This window comes from Bolinopsis microptera, chromosome 5, assembly GCF_026151205.1.
Source record: "Bolinopsis microptera isolate Bmic1 chromosome 5, MBARI_Bmic_1.0, whole genome shotgun sequence".
NCBI lineage: Eukaryota > Metazoa > Ctenophora > Tentaculata > Lobata > Bolinopsidae > Bolinopsis > Bolinopsis microptera.
In genome coordinates, this window is record NC_087076.1 from 23,100,711 (window position 1) to 23,120,763 (window position 20,053).

General features: G+C 41.0%; 2 protein-coding genes across 5 annotated transcripts in view; one reads left to right on the forward strand and one right to left on the reverse strand.

Annotated features, from left to right (window-relative positions):
• Nucleotides 1-9,697, forward strand: part of LOC134814802 (chromodomain-helicase-DNA-binding protein 1-like) — a 29,262-nt gene extending 19,565 nt beyond the window's left edge. For all 4 annotated transcript variants that reach the window (XM_063823077.1, XM_063823075.1, XM_063823076.1 and 1 more), the window contains exons 26-27: nt 8,926-9,036; nt 9,173-9,697. In XM_063823077.1, coding sequence (XP_063679147.1) covers nt 8,926-9,036; nt 9,173-9,188 — 127 coding nt within the window. In that variant the 3' untranslated portion in view covers nt 9,189-9,697. The remainder of the gene's footprint in view (nt 1-8,925; nt 9,037-9,172) is intronic.
• Nucleotides 9,698-18,905: 9,208 nt separating this feature from the next.
• On the reverse strand, nt 18,906-19,574 carry LOC134815564 (craniofacial development protein 2-like). Its single transcript, XM_063824103.1, has one exon. The coding sequence runs from the start codon at nt 19,572-19,574 to the stop codon at nt 18,906-18,908; it is 669 nt and encodes a 222-aa protein (XP_063680173.1).
• Between the last annotated feature and the right edge of the window lie 479 nt (nt 19,575-20,053).

Consider the following 20,053-nt stretch of genomic DNA (forward strand, 5'->3'; position numbering starts at 1 on the left):
AGCACACAGTTTATTCCTCATTCATTCACACGCACACACATTAGCATTTTATACATATTCTTAGACTGTACAAGCTATTCTATACACCATACTATACACTCTTATCTATTTAATATCTTACTTAATTATTCACAGATATCTGGTATTTACACATCTTGAACAATGGTTGAACCTAGTTTCAAATCACAATGCTCAAGTTGCTTCGGGTGGTCTTATGCTCCTAGAAATGTTTTCATTTGTCATGTATGTGACAAACCAGTTCATAAAAAATGCCTCAAAGATTATCTTGGTTGTATTACATGCTGTCTAAACCTAATACCTGGCTATAGAGTAACTTCCTACGAACTTAATGATAATTACAATACAATAACCCCCACTTTTAACCCCTATATTCGTTCTCACGTACTGAATCAAATAGGCGAACTTACTGATGAAATAGATTCCAGCGAAATCGATCTCAACAATTGTATATCGGAGATATTGGTTAGCTGTAAGTACCAACACCCTGATAATATCAAGACCCCTAGCAATCGCGAATTTAAGATACTTTCGTTAAACGTTAGATCACTCGTGAAGAATATCTCAAATTTTAGAGAAGAAATGGAAACATTCTCCAAATTTGACCTCATCTGCCTCAATGAAACCAACTGTAAAATTTCTAATCTTCCTAATGGTCTGAACGACATTGAAATCGAACAGTTTTACGAGCCCTTTATCAAAGAACCTGCACGTAAATCTGGAAAAGGAGGTGGTCTTGCGCTCTATGTTAACAAACGCGTTTGTGATTACGATAAAATACAGGAACTCGAACTCAATCTGAGTCCAGAAGAAGTTACTTGCGGAGAATTTCAATTGCTTAAAATCAACAATTTTAAAAACGGAAATAAGACAAAAATCATCGTAAATTTCTACCGCTCGCCATCCACAAGCCCTAAAAAATTCCTTGAAAAGTTTGAAAACGTGCTCAGGGGTCTTGATAGACACTCCAGAAAGCAGATAGTCTTCCTGGGTGATGCAAATATTGATCTTATAAAATACGATACCGACGCTTACAGCCAGGATCTTATAAGCTTACTAGAAAAATATGGGTTTGCCCAGACTGTCTCCAAGCCTACCAGGGTAACTGACCACAGTGCAACGCTTATCGATCACGTGTATACTAATCACGTGACCAACGTTATTAGTTGTAATGTCGTGACGTTGGATATGTCAGATCATCTCGCGGTTAGCACGACCATTAGTTTAGGAGCCACACCTAGTTTGAACGAGCGATTCCGTAGTCAACGTGTAAAGAACAACAACACTAGCTTGAAATTAGAGGCCCGTGTATTTAACGAAGCTAATCATGCTAAATTCAAAGAGCTTATTGTAAGTGAGACCTGGGATGATGCTACCTCCTCAACGTGCGCTGATGAACAATACAATTCCATCTATGAAACGTACATGAAACACTACAATACTGCATACCCCCTGAAGCGCGACAGTTCGAGAAGAAAATTCGAAAGAGCTGACCCAAAGCCTTGGATCTTACCCTGGCTTGAGGCGGCATGCAACCGCAAGAAGTTACTTTTTTTTGAAAAAACTATAAATCCATCACAAAAAAACTGCGACGCGTATGATAAAATGAAAAAGTTTTGTCACAAACATGTGAATCTAGCCAAAGAAAAGTACTATAAAAAAATGTTTGACAAATACCAAAACTGCTCTAAAAGTCAATGGAAAATTATCAATGGCCTCCTGAACCGTAACAGAAAAAAGTTCGGACACACCCGTCTGAAGGACGACGATGGCACGATTATAAGCTCCGATCTGGCAGTCGCTGAGAAATTTAACGGCTACTTCTCCGGTATTGCAGCCAGTATCAAGAGGCAAATCGCTGCCCGTCGAACCTTTGACCCAGGTGGTTTCAAGCATTTTCTTAAGGCTTCGTGTAGTAACTCGATGTTTCTTAAGCCTACATCACACGGTGAAGTCCAAAAGATAATATCAGGGCTTAAGAACAAGTCCACACTCGATTGTAAAATTGAGCCATTGAAAATTGCAAACAGCTGCGAAAACTTTACCAGGGCACTAGCTAATGTCATTAACTGTTCGTTCTCTAGTGGTACCTTCCCAAATGCTCTAAAAACTGCGAAAGTCGTTCCTATCCACAAAGGTGGTTCAAAATTGGAAGTAGCTAATTATAGGCCGATCTCTCTTTTGGGATCATTCTCGAAAATTTATGAGAAACTTATGCATGCTCGTGTTTTAGAATTTTTAGATAAGAACGATTCTCTTTTCGAAAATCAATACGGATTTCGGCCAGGAAGATCGTGCGAACATGCACTGCTCAATGCCCAAAATTCTATACTACACTCTCTGAATAAGAAACAAATTTCCCTACTGCTCCTGCTCGATTACAGTAAAGCCTTTGACGTGCTTGATCATGAGACCTTGCTTAAGAAGCTTGACCATTATGGGATCAGGGGAGTCGCGCACGAATGGTTTAGATCTTACCTTTGTAATCGATCTCAATACGTAACTTTAAACGGAACTTGCTCTTCTAGCATGCCCATAGTTTACGGCGTACCTCAGGGTAGCATTTTAGGACCTCTCTTATTTGTAATTTATATAAACGACCTACCTGGAATTAGTGATTTTGCAAAGTTCATCCTTTATGCCGACGACGCAAACATATTAATTAGTGGAACCACCCTAGAAGAAGTACAATTAAAAGCTAATCAGCTAATTTCACGTCTTGTAGATTGGGTAGGTGTTAATGGGCTATCTTTAAATGTAAAAAAGACGTGTTACATGATTTTCACTAGAAAAAGAATCGACTTCAGCGGCTTTAATTTGTCCATTGACAACACTGTAATCGAACGTAAGACTGAAGCAAGATTTTTAGGAGTGATCCTAGACGAAAAGCTCACTTGGCAAAAACACATTACGGCCGTTAGAATAAAGATGGGTCGCTACCTCGGAGTTATGTATAAGCTAAAGCACCTTCTACCTATCAAAGCCCGCCTAAACATTTTCCAAAGCCTTATCCAATCCCATCTAAATTTCTGTTCTTTAGTGTGGGGATTTGCCTCAAAATGTCACATTGAATCTCTGTTCACCAAGCAAAAGCAGGGAATTAGAGCTGTTATGTCAGGATATGTAAATTATAGATATAAAGACGGCAATCCCCCGGAGCACACAAAAAGTGCGTTTAGATTGCATAATATCCTAACAGTCCATAGCGTCATTGTAAAAAACGCTCTTATTCTACTACACAAAGTAAGGAACATGCCAAGCCTTCTCCCTAAATCCATCAAAGAACTTTTCCCTCACGATATTCCCACCTATAATTCCACATACGAACATAACCTTTCTTGGTTCACAACTTACAACGGCCCAACATTTAGAAATACTCTTTTCTTCAAAGGACCCATGCTCTCTATTACAAAGCAAAGTAAGGATATAACTATTCCAAGTTCTACCTTTTCAATTGAAATCTTTAAAAATTCAGCTAAGCGCGAACTCCTCAAGCTGCAAAGCTCAGGAGACGATGAAAATTGGCCAAATTTCTTACTTTATAGTATACCTGGGCTAAGAAAGTCTCAAAGAGAAGGGCGCTCGCAAATAGACTACAGCACCGAGTTAGTAAGCGACAACGCGTAAAGAAAGATCACTCGCGACAAATGACTATGATCTTTTATCAACAACATATCATTTTAATTTCACTGCCATTATGCAATGCCGAATTTACATCTGCCGCGCAAAACTTTTTATCTATTATTATTAAATAGTAATTAGCATGTTTACAAATTGCGACTTCAACCAGTTTTGCAGACCGTTAGTTATATAGTACTTTTAGTAGGGCATTTATTTTAATATATTTATTTTACATTATTATATTTTAGTGTGACTTCTATAATTTCATTTATGTAATAACCATTGATCAATAAATTGCGGCACACGCCAACCTCCACCGTGGGGTTTCAAAACAAACAGCAAAGCAAATTGACGATAAAGGAAAAATCTTCATCGACGGGTCTGAAGAAGAAGGAGCATTTGCGGGCTAACACTGATAATTTAACCACGAGAACTCCCACAGTAGACAATTCTAAATTCACAATTGGACGACCAGTTGATGTTGATAAGATAAACAGCAGCAAGAAAGTGTTAAATTCAAAGAAGGAAACAGCACTTAACAAGTTGTCTACACGACTCATTGAAGGTGGAAATGCAATCAAGAATGAGAATCAGCAGGAAAATCGGGACAAATTGAACTCTAGAAATACTCCTCCAACAAGTTCTCTGAGTACAATTAGACTGCCAGTACACGATGGAAAAGGTGATAAGCCTGTGATTGCGAAGAAAGAGACTGTTTTAAACAAACTTTCTACAAGATTCGCCGAAAAACAAACTTTGTAAGGAGAAATCCGGAAGAAAGGCGCTCGATGCCGAAACGATTAAAGATAGATGTACGGTCAGGACGAATTTTGAAATTGAATTGTGGAAGTGTAACGACATGGTACCTGGCCAGATTATCAAGGCCAAAGCAATTCAACGGGTTTTATTCAGACTTGGGTGTTCTTTAGAGGAAGCTTGCCTTCAGAATATATACAATATTTTCGGAGGAAAAAAATCCAGGTGTCCTACGTTATCAATTGTGCGATCCATGGAGCGGGTATTAAGACTAAAATCTAAGAAAAGACGTCGTCGGATGATGAGTATTTTACCTACCCTGGAATGTCAGAATGGAACAAAGAGTACGGATGATGTGGTGCAGAATACTGTGCATCAGCCATGCCCAATAGCTAAAGTGAAACCAATCTTGTCATCGGAAACTATTCAAACTATTCCAAAAATACAAGGAAAGCTGTCTACTAATTATGTCCATGCAAATGTGACAGAGAAGCATTCTTTTGCCTTTATTTCCCACATTGCGGTAATGCTAGAGTTAACTAGATCACTAGGTCCAAGCAATTTGAAAAGTTGTGACGATGAGGAACTTGTGCATAGATCGTTGAATGAAATAAAAAATAATCAGGATTCAAAGAAATATCTAAATGTAATTGATAGCCCGGAAGATATTGAAAATGAAGTCCCTGAAGTCTTAAAGCAGGTAAAGAACCTATTGGGGTGTGTGAAAGTGAAACAACCAGATCGAAGTTCTGTTTCAAAACATAGATGCTCTCATAATCTAAAGAGCCATTTAGCCAGTTATATAATATAATAACATCTATAAACAAAAGAGCACCTAAAGAGGCTCAGTAAAGTGCTGGCCTATTTACGCTTACGAAGACTCATTCGTTCAATATGTCTCAAAGTAAATAAACTCCTCCATCCTACTCTATCTCTTGCTAAGTTCACTAAGTTGGTAAAATCATCTTCATTTTTTAAATAAATTTGTCTCTTAAATAGGTCCTTTTTCACAATAATATCATACAAATTAGTCATGTGTCTACCCACTCGTCCCTTTAGTGTTTGACATCCTAGTGTAGCAAATAACAGAGACTGGTAGGCAGGTGTGTCGTTGTCACTGCGTAGAACATGACCTAGCATTGTCCACCGTGCCTTTTCCACTCTCTCGGAAAGGGGCCTGGTCTGGGTACGAGCGTAGAGGGCCTTGTTAGATATTGAGCTAGGCCAATAGATGTGTAGGATGCGCTTGAGGTGCTTCCTCTGAAGAACATCTACAGACTCTAGAACATGCTGAGGTACGGCCCAGCAGCAGCAGTTGTACAGGAGCACTGATACTACTAGTGAGTCGTAGAGTTTGATCTTTCTCTTCTCAGTTATCTGACTCCTCTCTGATCCCTGGCACCACAGGTTGTCAAATGACCAGAAGGCAGAGTTAGCTTTATTTATTCTATTAGTAACATCCTGCTCTGATCCAAGCTTAGTACCAAGAAACGTCTCGTTTCTCCACTCCTATTTTCCTCTTAGTTCATTATCCCACTCGTAACAGGCACCAACTTCTTCTAAATACACTCTGGTAAACTGTGTCTTTGTGTCATTGACAAAGAGACTCCATTCACTGAGAATATTCTTGGAGATCTGAAAGATATCCTGTAACTCCTCCATATCTTCACCAATCTCCTCTACATCGTCTGAATAGCCGGACTCAAGAGGCATGTGGTTATCGGCTATCAGAGGGTTGGGTCTTGAGGGGAGGACTGCTCTTATGTGCACTACAGCTCCAGCTAGATTGAGGGTAAACAATTTACCAGCTGTGCTGTCTCCTTGGCAGGCTCCTATGTTGAAAGAGAACATCTCTGAGTCAGTAGAACACACTCTGACTACTAGAGTGGTGTTAGCCATGAGGTATTGTACAAGCCTCAGGTCGTCTCTGGAGCATCCTGCAGCTTCTAGTAGTCTGATTGTTGTACCTCTGCGGATGGTATTGAAGGCAGCTGACATGTCGATACTCACTTTGTTCCATTCAAACTCCTTCTTCATTACTACAGATATGAGCATGCTCTGTGCCCAAACTAGGTCGGCACAGCTCCTGCCAGCTTTGTAGGCAGCTTGGAACGGTCCGGTGAAGTTGTCCACAGCTCTCTCTATTCTGTTTAGCACTATCAGTGACAGGATCTTTCTAGAAACATTCAGCAGGGTCAATGGTCGTATCGACTTAACTGGGCCACGAGTTTTACCAGGCTTAGCCAGTGGTGTGAGGATGCCTGCTCCTATTGCTTCAATGTGAATGTTTTTCTCGAAAGACTCGTTGAACACTTTAGCCAGCTCTTTATGAAGGAGGGGGTTGTTCAGGGCTTTCATGACCTCGCCAGGAACTTTATCAATACCCACTGCTTTACCAGACTTGAGTTTACTGATGGCTCTCTCTATCTCTGCAACGGTGATGGGACTGTTAAGGCTAGATGGGGGGTCAAGGAAGGCAGGAAGGGTAGGCTCATCAGCGTCGTTGAACTCAGCTTCAAAGTACTTCTAATAATCCTCGCTTTCTCCTCATTAGTACCTGCGATATTCCCAGCAGAGTTGTGGACGGTTAGAGCTGGTCTAACATATCCTTTGGCGAGTATCTTAGAGGCTCCAAAGTATCTCCGGGCGTCGTCTGTGTTGTTTACCTCTTCGACGAGTGTGTCAGCACTGCGGTTGTTGATATCTCTGAGTCTCTTAGTCTTTGTAATCTTACGTCTTAGCTGGTTGATGTTGGTCTTGACATGCTTCCTGTTGGTCGGTAATTTGTTCTGCATATTCGCAATCATCAGCTGCTTGCATTCAAGTGACAGTTCAGCGATCTCAGGATCAGTACTGAAGGATTTGTGCTTTTTTTAGCCAGTTGTTTGGCCATAAGAGGTAGCCTCCCTAGTCTTGGGACATCAGGAATGTCCGAGGAAGAGATTATTGAGGAACATCTATTTTCATTACTGAATAATGATGTATGTCGTGATATAATGAAGATTCCTCAACCGTATGATGTTAATCGTATTACAAGTGAAGTTCTAAAATATATGAACGACGATAAGGACTCGGCTGCACTATAGTGAAAATTATTTTAATGATAGACTAGACTTTTATATTCAGGTTAAATGATATAAGTAACTTCAAATTAGAACCTCAAGTTCTTTTATTTACGTTATTACAGTAACACCTGTAATGAAAAATTGGCGAATTTTTACTTCATTGACACTGTTTTTTAATTTTTTAATATAATATATTGACACATTGTTTGAGCGTTAACTTTTACATTGAAACATCATTAGACGTGACTCTTTTTAACTTTGTAATATAATATCGTGACAAATTGACTCATTGTTTGAGCGATAACTTTTATGAAATATCATTAGACACTATTTTAAATTTTGTAATATAATATCGTGACACAGTGACTCTTTGTTTAAGCGATAACTTTTATGAAACATCATTAGAATTTTATTCAGTTATTAATTCATTACGCGACGATTAGTATCACTAGATTTAATGATATAGATTATCATAGCCCTATTTTCAGTGTTGACACTGTGAATGGAATCTGTTGTTTTTTAAAAATTATTTATGAATCAGCTGTTTATATTTCTATGAATTATAATTTATTATTGTAATGATCAAATGTATCAATTATTTATCGGTTGTACCTATGTTATATGACTGTTTTACTCTTGTCATGGGCATTCCTATATTCCTACATGTAATGACTAGTGAACAAAAATACCAACGCATGACCTAAAAGTAAACTAGTCTAGAATATTCACTCCATTGCAATTTCAACCCAAATTTGAATTTATGTTAAAAAAGTTAAACTTTCTAAGCCTGAATTTTGAAATTTAACATTAATTAGTTTAACTTTTTTAACTTTTTTTAACGTGGACCCCCCCCCCTCTGCTACCCCCTCCCCCCTCTGCTACCTCCTCCCCCCTCTGCTACCTCCTCCCCCCTCTGCTACCTCCTCCCCCCTCTGCTACCTCCTCCCCCCTCTGCTACCCCCTCCCCCCTCTGCTACCTCCTCCCCCCTCTGCTACCTCCTCCCCCCTCTGCTACCTCCTCCCCCCTCTGCTACCTCCTCCCCCCTCTGCTACCTCCTTCCCCCTCTGCTACCTCCTCCCCCCTCTGCTACCTCCTCCCCCCTCTGCTACCTCCTCCCCCCTCTGCTACCTCCTCCCTCCTCTGCTACCCCCTCCCCCTTCTGCTACCCCCTCCCCCTTCTGCTACCTCCTCCCCCCTCTGCTACCTCCTCCCCCCTCTGCTACCTCCTCCCCCCTCTGCTACCTCCTCCCCCCTCTGCTACCTCCTCCCCCCTCTGCTACCTCCTCCCCCCTCTGCTACCTCCTCCCCCCTTCTGCTACCTCCTCCCCCTTCTGCTACCTCCTCCCCCCTCTGCTACCTCCTCCCCCCTCTGCTACCTCCTCCCCCCTCTGCTACCCCCTCCCCCCTCTGCTACCCCCTCCCCCCTCTGCTACCTCCTCCCCCCTCTGCTACCTCTATCTTCAGGAACCTGTGGGTGTTTGTGTCACAATTTACGCCGATTGGTTCGAAGCAACTAAAGAAGCTTTATAATAAAGCAGTTCGGCAAAGCTCCGAGAGCCAGACCAAATCTTCCAAGTAAGAAATCGAAAAAGAATGTGTCTTCCCTCGGATGTGTTTTTTTAATTTGGTTACATTTTGAACGTTGTGTTGTTGCTTCTTTTTTCCTGCGATCATGTTATACAATTCTTTTAACTCTGAACAACCTCTCCAGGAAAAGGAAAAGATGATGAATGATGATTTGCCATTTGGTCAGAATAATATTTCTTACGCGAGATGGTCCACCATGTAAATTAAAAGTGCTGCAGATGTTTTCAAGAGCGTGTTTAAATATTTATCATTTAAAGGGAGGTATTTGAATTTTATCAAAGATGATTTCCGGTCTAGTTTAGCTGCATTTATGTTCATTCGTATAAAAAAGCCCTTTCGGGACAATAAACACGGCGTGATTTCACGACCGGACCCTCCATAGTTGCGTCACCCATGAACTGGAGTAGGATTCTTTTTAACGACTTTTTATCTGCTAACGTATTTTTACCTGAGAAAAGATCATGCAAGAAACGTTCATAATCTTTCTATTGTTTTCTTTTTTTTCTTCACATTCCGTTTTGTGTTTTAAGTATGGCCCTGAAATATGTGAAATATGCTGAAAGTGTTTGAAAACTTGTCAGTTGCCATGACGACTTCATATAGTACAATTGATCTGAAGTATAAATAATTTCATTTTAGACTCATAAAAGCTGTCTCATTCAATTTTTAAAAATTTGTATCAGTTAAGTACAAACCAAATATCAATGAAACCACAATCGACAATAATCTGTACATTGTATGATATTGATAGTTCGGTTTTAAATCTATTCCGTGTCGAATGAAGATGTAATTGCGTGAAGTGATCGTGATCCAAGCAACTTTCCGTTTGTAAGGACGTACCAACACTATCCACTTACAACTGTCAATGATTTGGAATCTTCCTGTAATCAGAAATGGATCATCGAAAAAGTGCATCCCATATACAGTATAGTATGGTGCAAGGTAGAGAACTTTACCGGTAGGTTTGGGCTGGATAGACTTAAATTAAGAGACTACTATTCTAAACTACCAATTAACATAGCCCTAGAATTTTCTACCTCTATGGGAAGAGTTACTTTGTCTAACGTCGCGATACTAACTGGGCCGCGCTCAGCCTGTCATTCCGCCTAATCTCTATGAACATGATAGCCTGAGATCCCCAGGTAACGCGATACCTGAGTTTGTTAAAATTAAATCAATTTGAATTAAATATTGAATATGAAATAGCGTTTGCCGCGTGGAGTAATGGATACTGCCGCGATTTACCTAGCTTGTTTACTGGGCGGCAGTGAGTTTGTCATTCCACCGAATATCTATTGTTTATGTGTTATGAACATGATACTTATAGCCTGGGATCCCCAGTAGTAGAGGCTCTTACGGGCAAAAAGACGTGTTTTCTGCTACGAGTTTAGAGACCTAACCGCTAATTGGACACAATAGTATGATGCCTAAGGATCGATAATATGTTAAGAAGTATAAATTTGGCCTTATTAGTCACGTGCTATACCAATGCGCGTTTTAAACTTTGACAGTCTATTACTCTAAGGCAAATAAAGTAATTATATTCATATTTTGTCAGGAATAAGATCACATTATTTTCTATTTGGTGTGAAAATATGAGCTAGAACGGACATAATCTCGCTGAGTTATAGCTGTTTGAAATTTATGATGAACGCGCAGGTGCCAATTGATAACAACTAAATGCTTTTGCGCGTAGTGCGCGTCGAAAATTTGGCAAAAACGCTTGCGGAGTGACAATATTCAAATTTCGATAAAGTATATGAAGTGGGTACTTCTCGGAAAGGAAAAATTTAGGCAAACACGATGTGACTATTTTTGGGTTGATTTAATACAACTGCAAAAAATTATTCAAACTTTGAACTTCAAGCAAAAAAGTCAGAATTTTTACCACTTTTTTGGATTTTTACCCCCAAAAAAAGAGGGATTTTTCAAATTTTTATATCATCTTGTGCGGCTGTGTTTTAGCTATCTCCATGCAAGTTTTGCCGACATGCCAACAAAATTAACTTGTTCAAAATATCAAAAAACATGGTTTTTTGGCCTATTTTTTGCCCAAAAATCGGTTTTTTTGCAATTTTACCCCCAAAAAGTCAGTCCAATCATCTTTAAACCACTTTTAATCGATTCTACGGTCAAAAATACGTCTAGTAAGGTGTATCTGGGGTCCCTAGCGTATCGAGCAAACAATGCCCGTAAGAGCCTCTACTACAGGTAACCTAGCTTGCTAGTCTTTTGCAGCTCGCTAACCTAGCTTGCTAATCTATTCTTGCTTCATTCGCATTATACATATAGAATCTCGAAAAATGAACCGTGCATATTGGGATTGATGTGCCAGGTAAAAAGAGCGCCGGCCGCGCACCGGGATTGGCGTGCAATTTGGAAAGAGCGCCGGCTGCATGCGCTACACCATACACGTTTTATTTTCTTCGAAGCAGCGCGCGCCCTCTTCCAAATCTTGAAAGCTTTTGCCCAAAGCTTTTTTGCTTGCAGTTGTCTGTAGCTGTTGTAGCGCGATGCACTACTGGAAAATTTAAGACAACGTAGTTGTCTTAAATTTCCAGAATGCTAGTTTGCGCGGCACGTCGCGCGAAGCGGCGAAGTCCTCCAACGGATTTCTGTACTCTGATTGGCTGAATTGTGTTACGTGCTATAATGTATAAGCTGCTCCAACATTGGAATGCGACATGCGTGCAAATCATGCTTAATGTCGCGCGCGAGGTCAAGCCGTCTGTTTAAATTAAACCAAGTCTAGTAGTAGTATGTACATACTATGTAGTACCACCACCAGCCAGTAACTTTTGCTGGGCTTGTCTCGGGCCATTCCGAGAAGAAAGCGGCGTGCGCTACTTCGAAGGAATTTAAACGAGTAACATCCGTCAACCACATTTTTGATTTTTGTTAAACTTATCTTCGTTAATCTAGATCGGCAAAATGTATCACTGGGTCACGCCGAGCTGTGAAGGATTGACATTGTCAATGCATTCTTCGATCTAATAAATATCGGGCTGGGTTAACGAAAATGTTGACGGATGTTACTCGTCTAAATTTCTTCGAAGTAGCTACTTCGAAGAAATTTAGACGAGTAACATCCGTCAACTTTCGTGCGCCGCTTTCTTCTCGAAATATTAGTTTTGACTGACTTAACTTGACTTAAGGCGGCTTCAGTGTCCGAGTATTGATGCGCTGTCTCCATAAAACTCTATCCGCCATAAGTCCGCCCATTTCTCCAGTGTCGTTGAGACCCGTGTCAGCTCGTAGGCTATCAACATAGGTCATGGCTGGTCTCCCCCTACTCCGCGCCCCATGAGTTGGTTCCCAGAGTAGCAAGCGGTTTGCGATTAGTTCTGGGTGCCGGTGGATATGGCCTGCTAGTCGCATCCTGCGCTCTTGGATCTTCATGGTTGCTCTCGGTAGGTTGCCATAGACTTCTTTTATGTTTTTCGCTGCTTCCAATCCACATTAAGTGCCATCCTTAGCATTCTAGTGTAGCAGCCATCAATGCGTTTCTTCAATGAGCCGCACTATGGCTTCTGGTATGCCATATGCTTTCAATATCTTTATGAGCAAATGTTATGTTTTGGTATTCTATCTATAATTCGTGAGTTCTTCAGAGAATTGATACACTTGTTATAACTTGGACTTGAATCCTAGGCTAAGGATAGAAATGGTTAATAATCATTATATTACAATTCACAACATTCCTCCTTCATCTTTCAATACCTCGTGTTAGATTCAAAACAGCGCGCATAAAAATACTGGACATAAATTACTTTATAAAATTTAAAACGTTTAGCGCGTTCCATAAAATCCTTCCTCTCTCTTCTGTCATTCAAATACGTGAACATTTAAAGTTTTCGATCCCGAAATAATCAATCAATTCTGGTTTAAAAAATGCACGATGCTTAAATTATACGAAACAAAATTATTAAAAAAAACAATGTCCTTCTCAGATTTCTTACTCTGACTTGTCAATATTCAGTTAACTGTACATATTGTATAAAAATTCACCGTATAAAATTCGTGTAATACTCGAAAACAATTGTGTGTAAAATCTTAACGTTTGATCTTAACGATATTTTTCATAAGATTGTTTAGGTTTTAGAGCTAATCGCTCTGACCTGCGAGTTTGGTTAGTTTCTTGTGCTTCACCTGAACTGGGGTTATTGTTAGTTAACTCTGGTTCGTTCGTTCTGAGAGGTGTGTTAGGTAAATCAACTTCAGTTAATTGTTCTGACGACACAACCGTACTAGAATTAGGTAAAGTAAAACATTCAGTCTCTGGAGAATTGTCATTTTCCGACGTCTCTGCTTGTTGTAGTACCGAAACTGATCTTTGCTTGATATGGTCTGCGTGTTTAATCACGTTTCTTCCGTCAAACATAACTTCGTACATGTTAGAGTTCCCGATTCTTCGTTGAATTTCTCCTTGACTCCAAGTGTCTTTGTTTTGTGGTTGCACATATACTTTCTGCTTGTCTTCAAACTGGCGGTTTCTGATTCTGCTGGCATTCAGTATTTCCTGTTCTTTATCCACGTTCAATCTTTCAGACGTTTCACGATCTGCCGGAAATACGTGATTCAACCTTGTTCTTACATAGAGCTTCTTAAATAGTGCTTCAGACGGTGGTATCCCAGTAACGCTGTGCGGAGTGATTCTGTAGTTAACTAAGAAATTTGCTAGATTCTTGTCGACATCTTTACAATTTTCATACATCTTTTTCATCGCGTCTTTGAATGTTCCTACAAATCTCTCACAGCATCCATTAATTTTTGGGTGATACGTTCCTGTCTTTAAGTGGTGTATGTTGTTCCTCTGCAAGAAATCTTCGAATTCCTGTGAAGTAAAGTTTGTTCCGTTGTCACTCACTATAACAAACGGTAGTCCGAATCTACTGAAAATGGTTCTCAAAGCTCTGATCGTTGCTGATGATGTGGTGTTATTGTTCATCTTTACCACTTCAGGCCAACGTGAATGAGCGTCATAAACTACTAACCACATGCTGTTGAGAAATGGTCCAGCGTAATCAATGTGGACTCTTTGCCAAGGCATTGATGGTCTGGTCCATGGGTGTTCAATCAAACTTGGTAAACTCTTCCCATGTTTCCCACATGTTGTGCACGTGTTAGCTATTTGCTCGATCTCTGAGTTTATTAACGGCCAATATACGTAAGATCGTGCTAATGTTTTCATCCTGCTGATACCTAGGTGTGTTGCGTGTAACATCTCCAATACCGTAGTCCTTAACTTAACTGGAATGATAACTCTGCAACCCCATGTCAAACATCCGTTTTCTATTGAAATGTCGTTTCTCCGATTCCAATAAGCGGTCATTTCATTTGTGAAATTTGTTTCTCTATCTGACCATCCATTCTTCACGTAGTGTAGAACTTTCGATAAGACAGGGTCCTTCCTGGTATGTGATTCGATGTTTTTAGCCGTTAATCCTGTATTTTCTATATCCACACTCTGTACCCAATCGTTTTCTGTTTCCTTTTCATCTTCTGGGGTGTGTGGTCTTGGTAGTCTCGATAACATGTCAGCGTTCCCATGGGCTTTGGTTGATCTGTAGCAGATATCATAGTCGTAATCCATGAGAAATAATGACCATCTGGTTAATCTTGCTGCGGTCATGACTGACAGTTGCTTGTTTTTGCTGAAGATGTGTACTAGTGGCTGGTTGTCGGTTATCAATTTAAACTTCCTTCCATACAGGTACAAATGGAAACGTTTAACAGCCCACAAAATCGCTGCTGCTTCACGGTCGATTTGTGCGTAGTTCTTTTCCGCTGCAGTTAAAGTCCTTGAAATATACTCGATTGGACGTTCTGATCCATCGGGCATTGTATGTGACAGTACTGCACCCAATCCGGTCGGAGAGGCGTCAGTGTCAAGTTTCAGCGGTTTCTTAGGATCGTACAAAGTCAGCACTACATCCGAGCTAAGTAGTTCCTTTAAATTCTTCCAAGCTTCTTGTTGTCTCTTTGTCCACTTCCATTCTACTCCTTTCTTTCTGAGTTCATCTAATGGAGCAACAATCTGTGACATATTTGATAGATACCTCCTGTAGTAGTTCACTCCTGACAAGAATGATACTAATTCTTCTACTGATCGTGGTGCTCTCATGTTTAGCATATCTTCCACTTTCGACTTAACGGGTCTGATCCCGTCTTTGTTTACCTCATGTCCTAGGTAAATCACAGAGTCTTTCAAGAATTCTGACTTTTCCATCTTGCATCTGTATCCTTGGTTTTCCAATCGGCCAATAACTTCGTTGAGTATTCTCAGGTGTTCCTCTCTGTCCTTTCCGGAAACGAGGATGTCGTCCACTCTGCAACAACACATTGGTATCCCTGCCAATGTCTGATCTATGGTCTCTTGAAAAATGGCTGCTGCTGGAGAAATACCGTAGGGTAAACGATTCCACAATAACTGTCCTAAATGGGTGTTAATCGTTGTCAGTATTCTGTCTTCTTTCCTGATTGGGATGTTATTGTATGCAGCTCTAACGTCTAGTTTTGTAAACTGCTGTCCTCCCGTTACTTTGTTCAGGCACTCTTCTATAGACGGCAGTGGGTACTGCTGTGCTGCCATAGCAGGATTCAAAGTAAGGTTATACGAGCCACATATACGAGTCTTTTCTCCTTTGAACACGGGGACTATAGGTGTTCCCCAAGGGCTTGCTCCCTCTACCTTGGTTAGTGTTCCCTCGTTCAACATTCTTGTCAGCTCTTTCCCTACTTGATCCTTTTTCGCGTACGGCAAAGGTCTCACACCCAACGATTTTGGTTGAGCATCTTCTTTCAGCACTAGTTTTGCCATTGCTCCTTTGATGAGCCCCAGTCCTTCTTCAAAAATAGGACTGATTTTCAGCTCGTCTAAACTTCTCAAAGGTTTCTGAACTTCTTTCTTCTGTGTGACTGTTCCCTCGTTCATGGTTCTTTGATCACCCCTCTCTGAGGGTCTTTGTTCACCCCTCTCTGAGGGTCTCTGACTAAGAGGTAAAAGGGACACACAGGACTGGACTTCGACAGGACTAACATGGACATTACTAACATTCACAGACTTACTTACACATGGGGAAAAATCAAAACAAGAAGAAATAGCAGTCTTTGATCTCTTCAGTGTTGTCTCCAACCAGTCATCTCCTAAAAATCTGGTTATCCAAGATTGTCCCATTAATGATGGACATTTTCCTTCCACAATGAATAAGTCTAGTTTTGGAATCATCTTTCCATTGAATTCTACGTCGACTTGTGCTTTCGCCATCACTGGTAGTCTCTCATTGTTCGCTGCTCTCAGTCTTTTTGCCGAAGGTATAAGAGGAAGTAAATCTAATCCTACCTTAGACAACACATTACAACTAACAATACTTACGCTTGATCCGGAGTCAAATTCCATGTTCAAATCTCGTCCATTTAGTTTCACTGGCACTAACAGTTTTTCTGAGGAAGTATGGTTACAATTGAATTCAACAATCTCTTGATTGTCAATCAATTCTATAGAAGAAGAGTCATCACAAGCATCTAAATTTGAATCATCATACTCAATAACTGTGTCAAATTCAGAATAATCATCAGAGGGTAATAACTTCGAATAATCAAATTTGTCAATTTCAATCAATTCGTTTTCACTTTCTCTCACTCTAAACATATCTACTGATTTCTCCTCAACACAAACAAAAGCTATCTCGACGTCGCTCTCGTCATTCTCATCGGTCTCGGAAGATTCTTCAACATGGTGAGATTTATCACCTTTTCTGTACTTATAGTTCTTCTTGGTACCCGTGCAGTTTCTAGCAATGTGGTACTTCTCTTTGCACTTCCTGCATACTGTTTTACAGTCCCTTGTGTTATGACTGCGCAATGTACACTTTTCACAGTACATTTCTCCTCTTGGTTTTAAACTACTTTCTTTTCTGAAATGCTTTGATTTCCTATCCGAAACCTTATTCACAGTTCCAGAAGTTCCACTGTTTCTGACAGTAACACTATTTTTCGACATATATTGAGCTTCTTCCACAGATTTCTCTAAAGTTGCTACATGCTCTCTCGCTGTTGCTAATGTTAAATCTGTTTTCTTCAGGAGTTTCGCTTTCACGCTTTCATCACTCAGTCCAGCTATGAATTGGTCCAGCATTCTCGATTCCAACTCGTTCTCAAATTCACAGTCCATGGCAGTTTCGGTTAGTCTTTCGACATATTCTGCCACACGCTCTCCTTTCACTTGAAAGATTCGGGTGAAGGCGTATCGTTGAGCGAATTTAGTTGGTTTTGGTGAGTAATGGTTACAAAGTTTCTGTTTTATTACTTTGTACTCCGTTGTGATTATATCCTCTGGTTTTGCGAAGTGGTACGCTTTTTTGAACATTGCTGCGTCCATTGATACTATCAGCATCTGAGTCCACTGTAGCTGTACATTCCGGTCGTTTCTCCTGTCTCGCTCTGTAGTCCAGGCGGTTCTTGCCTCTACATCTGCGTTCAGGTTCTCCGGTACAACTTCAATCACTGGCTCTACGATAGCTCGCTGGTGATTAACGAACACTTCGAATTGGGTGAACCACAACCTGATGTTGGATCCGATGTTGGTGGTCAATTTCTGGTCATACATCCGCGTCGCCATTGTTATGTTTTGGTATTCTATCTATAATTCGTGAGTTCTTCAGAGAATTGATACACTTGTTATAACTTGGACTTGAATCCTAGGCTAAGGATAGAAATGGTTAATAATCATTATATTACAATTCACAACAGCAAACCTCTATGCACACTATCGAACGCCTTTTTGAAATCAATGAAAACCATGGTGGCCTTGAGATTTTTGGCTCTAGCACCCTCCATAATTCTTCGTAGAGCAAGGATGTGCGATGTTGTAGAGCGCCCAGGTCTAAAGCCATTCTGGTTGTCCCTTAAAACTTCCTCAAGACTTGGCTTCATCCTGTTCAGCAACATTTTGTTCAGAGTTTTACTGACTATCGATGTCAGAGATATTCCTCTGTAGTTGTCGGTCTTAGTGAGGTCCCCTTTCTTTGGCACAGGAACAATATTGCTGAGCTTCCATTGATCGGGCATGAGACCATCACATAATGCATCGTTGCAGAACTTCAGGATGACGTCATCGATGTCCACCCTCTTCATCACTTCAGGTGAGATACCATCATCACCATAAGCTTTGCCTTCTACTATCTGCTTTTTGGCAAGACGTAGTTCCTCAATGGTGAACGGGCCATCCTCTATATTCAGTGGAGGGTGTATATTCCTGATCGGAATGCTATTGTCAGGGACTGTGGGTGGCTGTCCAAGTAACCCAGAGAAGTGCTTCCTCCAGTTCTCAAGACGTTCTGTTGAGCTGCCCCCTTCCACGAGTCCACAGCTGGGATTTGTCCTCCCTGAAATATCGTTGACAAGCTTCCAGCTTTCCTTGTTCTTACAACGATCAGCAGTATCCTCAACTTTCCTGATCTTTCCTTTCAGGATCTCCTCCTCTACCTCTTTGTAGCAGGCCTTTAACAAATCCTTTTTAGTGGCGACTTCCTCTCTCTTCTCCTCACAAGGCTCCTGATGGTATTGGTCCTTGGCCAAGAACAGTCCCCTCCTTGCACTGTCCACTCTTGGGTCACTTGAGGGGTCAATCTGCTTTTGTCGAGTCTTCTTTGGCAGAAGGCTCTTGTTTGCCGCCTCAATAGCAACCATAAGCTTCCCGTAGCTTTCAGTGGCCCCATCATCCTTCTCTACCAGGCCAGAGAATCTATTCCGAACTTCAATTGCATACTTTTTTTGAAGCTCACCATCCGACTTCAGGGCACTATAATCATAGTTAACTTTTTTCGGAGGCCTGTGTCCTTTCCTAAAGCTAACTTTTATTTGATCTTACACACTACAACTCTGTGATCAGATCCCAACGACTGAAAAGTGTTGTAAACTTCAGTGTTCTTTAATGAGTTTTTCCACTTCCGCCGTATGAGGATATAGTCAATCTGACCTTTGTTAAGTGTCCCATCGGATAAGAAGGTCCACCTCTTGTTGACCTTCTTTCTGAAGCGGATATTGGTAATTTCCATATCACACTCCAGGGCAGTGTCTCTCAGTAGCTCTCCATTCCGATTGGTACGAGTATGAAAGTACCAACGGGAATCTTCTTCACTCTCCTTTCCAAGCCGGGCGTTCATATCTCCCTCTGTGATCAGCAGGTGGTGCGCTGGCACATCATTCATAGCCTGTCTAAGGGTGTTATGGAAATCCTCCGCTTCTTCAACTAGTGCTGCCTCGGTAGGACTATAGGCAGTTATAGTTGTGAGTCTGGGATTTCCGTTGAAAGAGATAGTCAGCACCCTTGAGCCATAGGGTTTAATGAGGCTGATTGCGCTGTATGCTCTTCTAGTCAGCAGAAAGCCCACTCCACCAGTGGCTGCTCCTGCTCCATTCCTCCATGCTGAAACAGTTACCAAGCTAACCCCCTCCTTGAACTTTTCGATCTTGATCGGTTCCTGGTGGACAATCCTATGTTCTTGGATCCCAAGGATCTCCATGCCACTCTCCAGAAACTGAGTCACGAGTTCAAGGCGCTTGTAACCTTCTCTAGCAGTTCGGACATTAAATGTCCCTACTAGAGCTACCTCACTACAAGAAACCAATGCATCCCCATCCTTTTTTTGTTGTTTTATGTTATTTTTTGTGCCGGGTGAAGGTGCCGGCATATCATCTGTCACCCCTCTCCTAGGGAGTTTTAGGGTGAGAGAGTCATCAATCCGGTCCCCTCCGACATCTAAATCAGTGGTAGGGACTTTAACCCTAGTGTTATTATAAGACATCATCAAACTTTTCAATGGCTGGTGTCTCATGCGCAGTCCCCTGCACATCAGGCGAAGTGAGACACCTACTTAACGCCGGGCGCCACTTGAGCGTTAAATGACTTATCCATCTTGGCCACGTGAGTAACAACTTCCGCTAGAACACTTGTTGCTACTAATCAGTAAGAGTGGGTTTTGTGATGATGTCCTGTCGTTGT

Excerpts from the sequence above, each read along its gene's own strand:
- LOC134815564 (XM_063824103.1), bottom strand. The coding sequence starts at position 19,574 with ATGGAGATCCTTGGGATCCAAGAACATAGGATTGTCCACCAGGAACCG.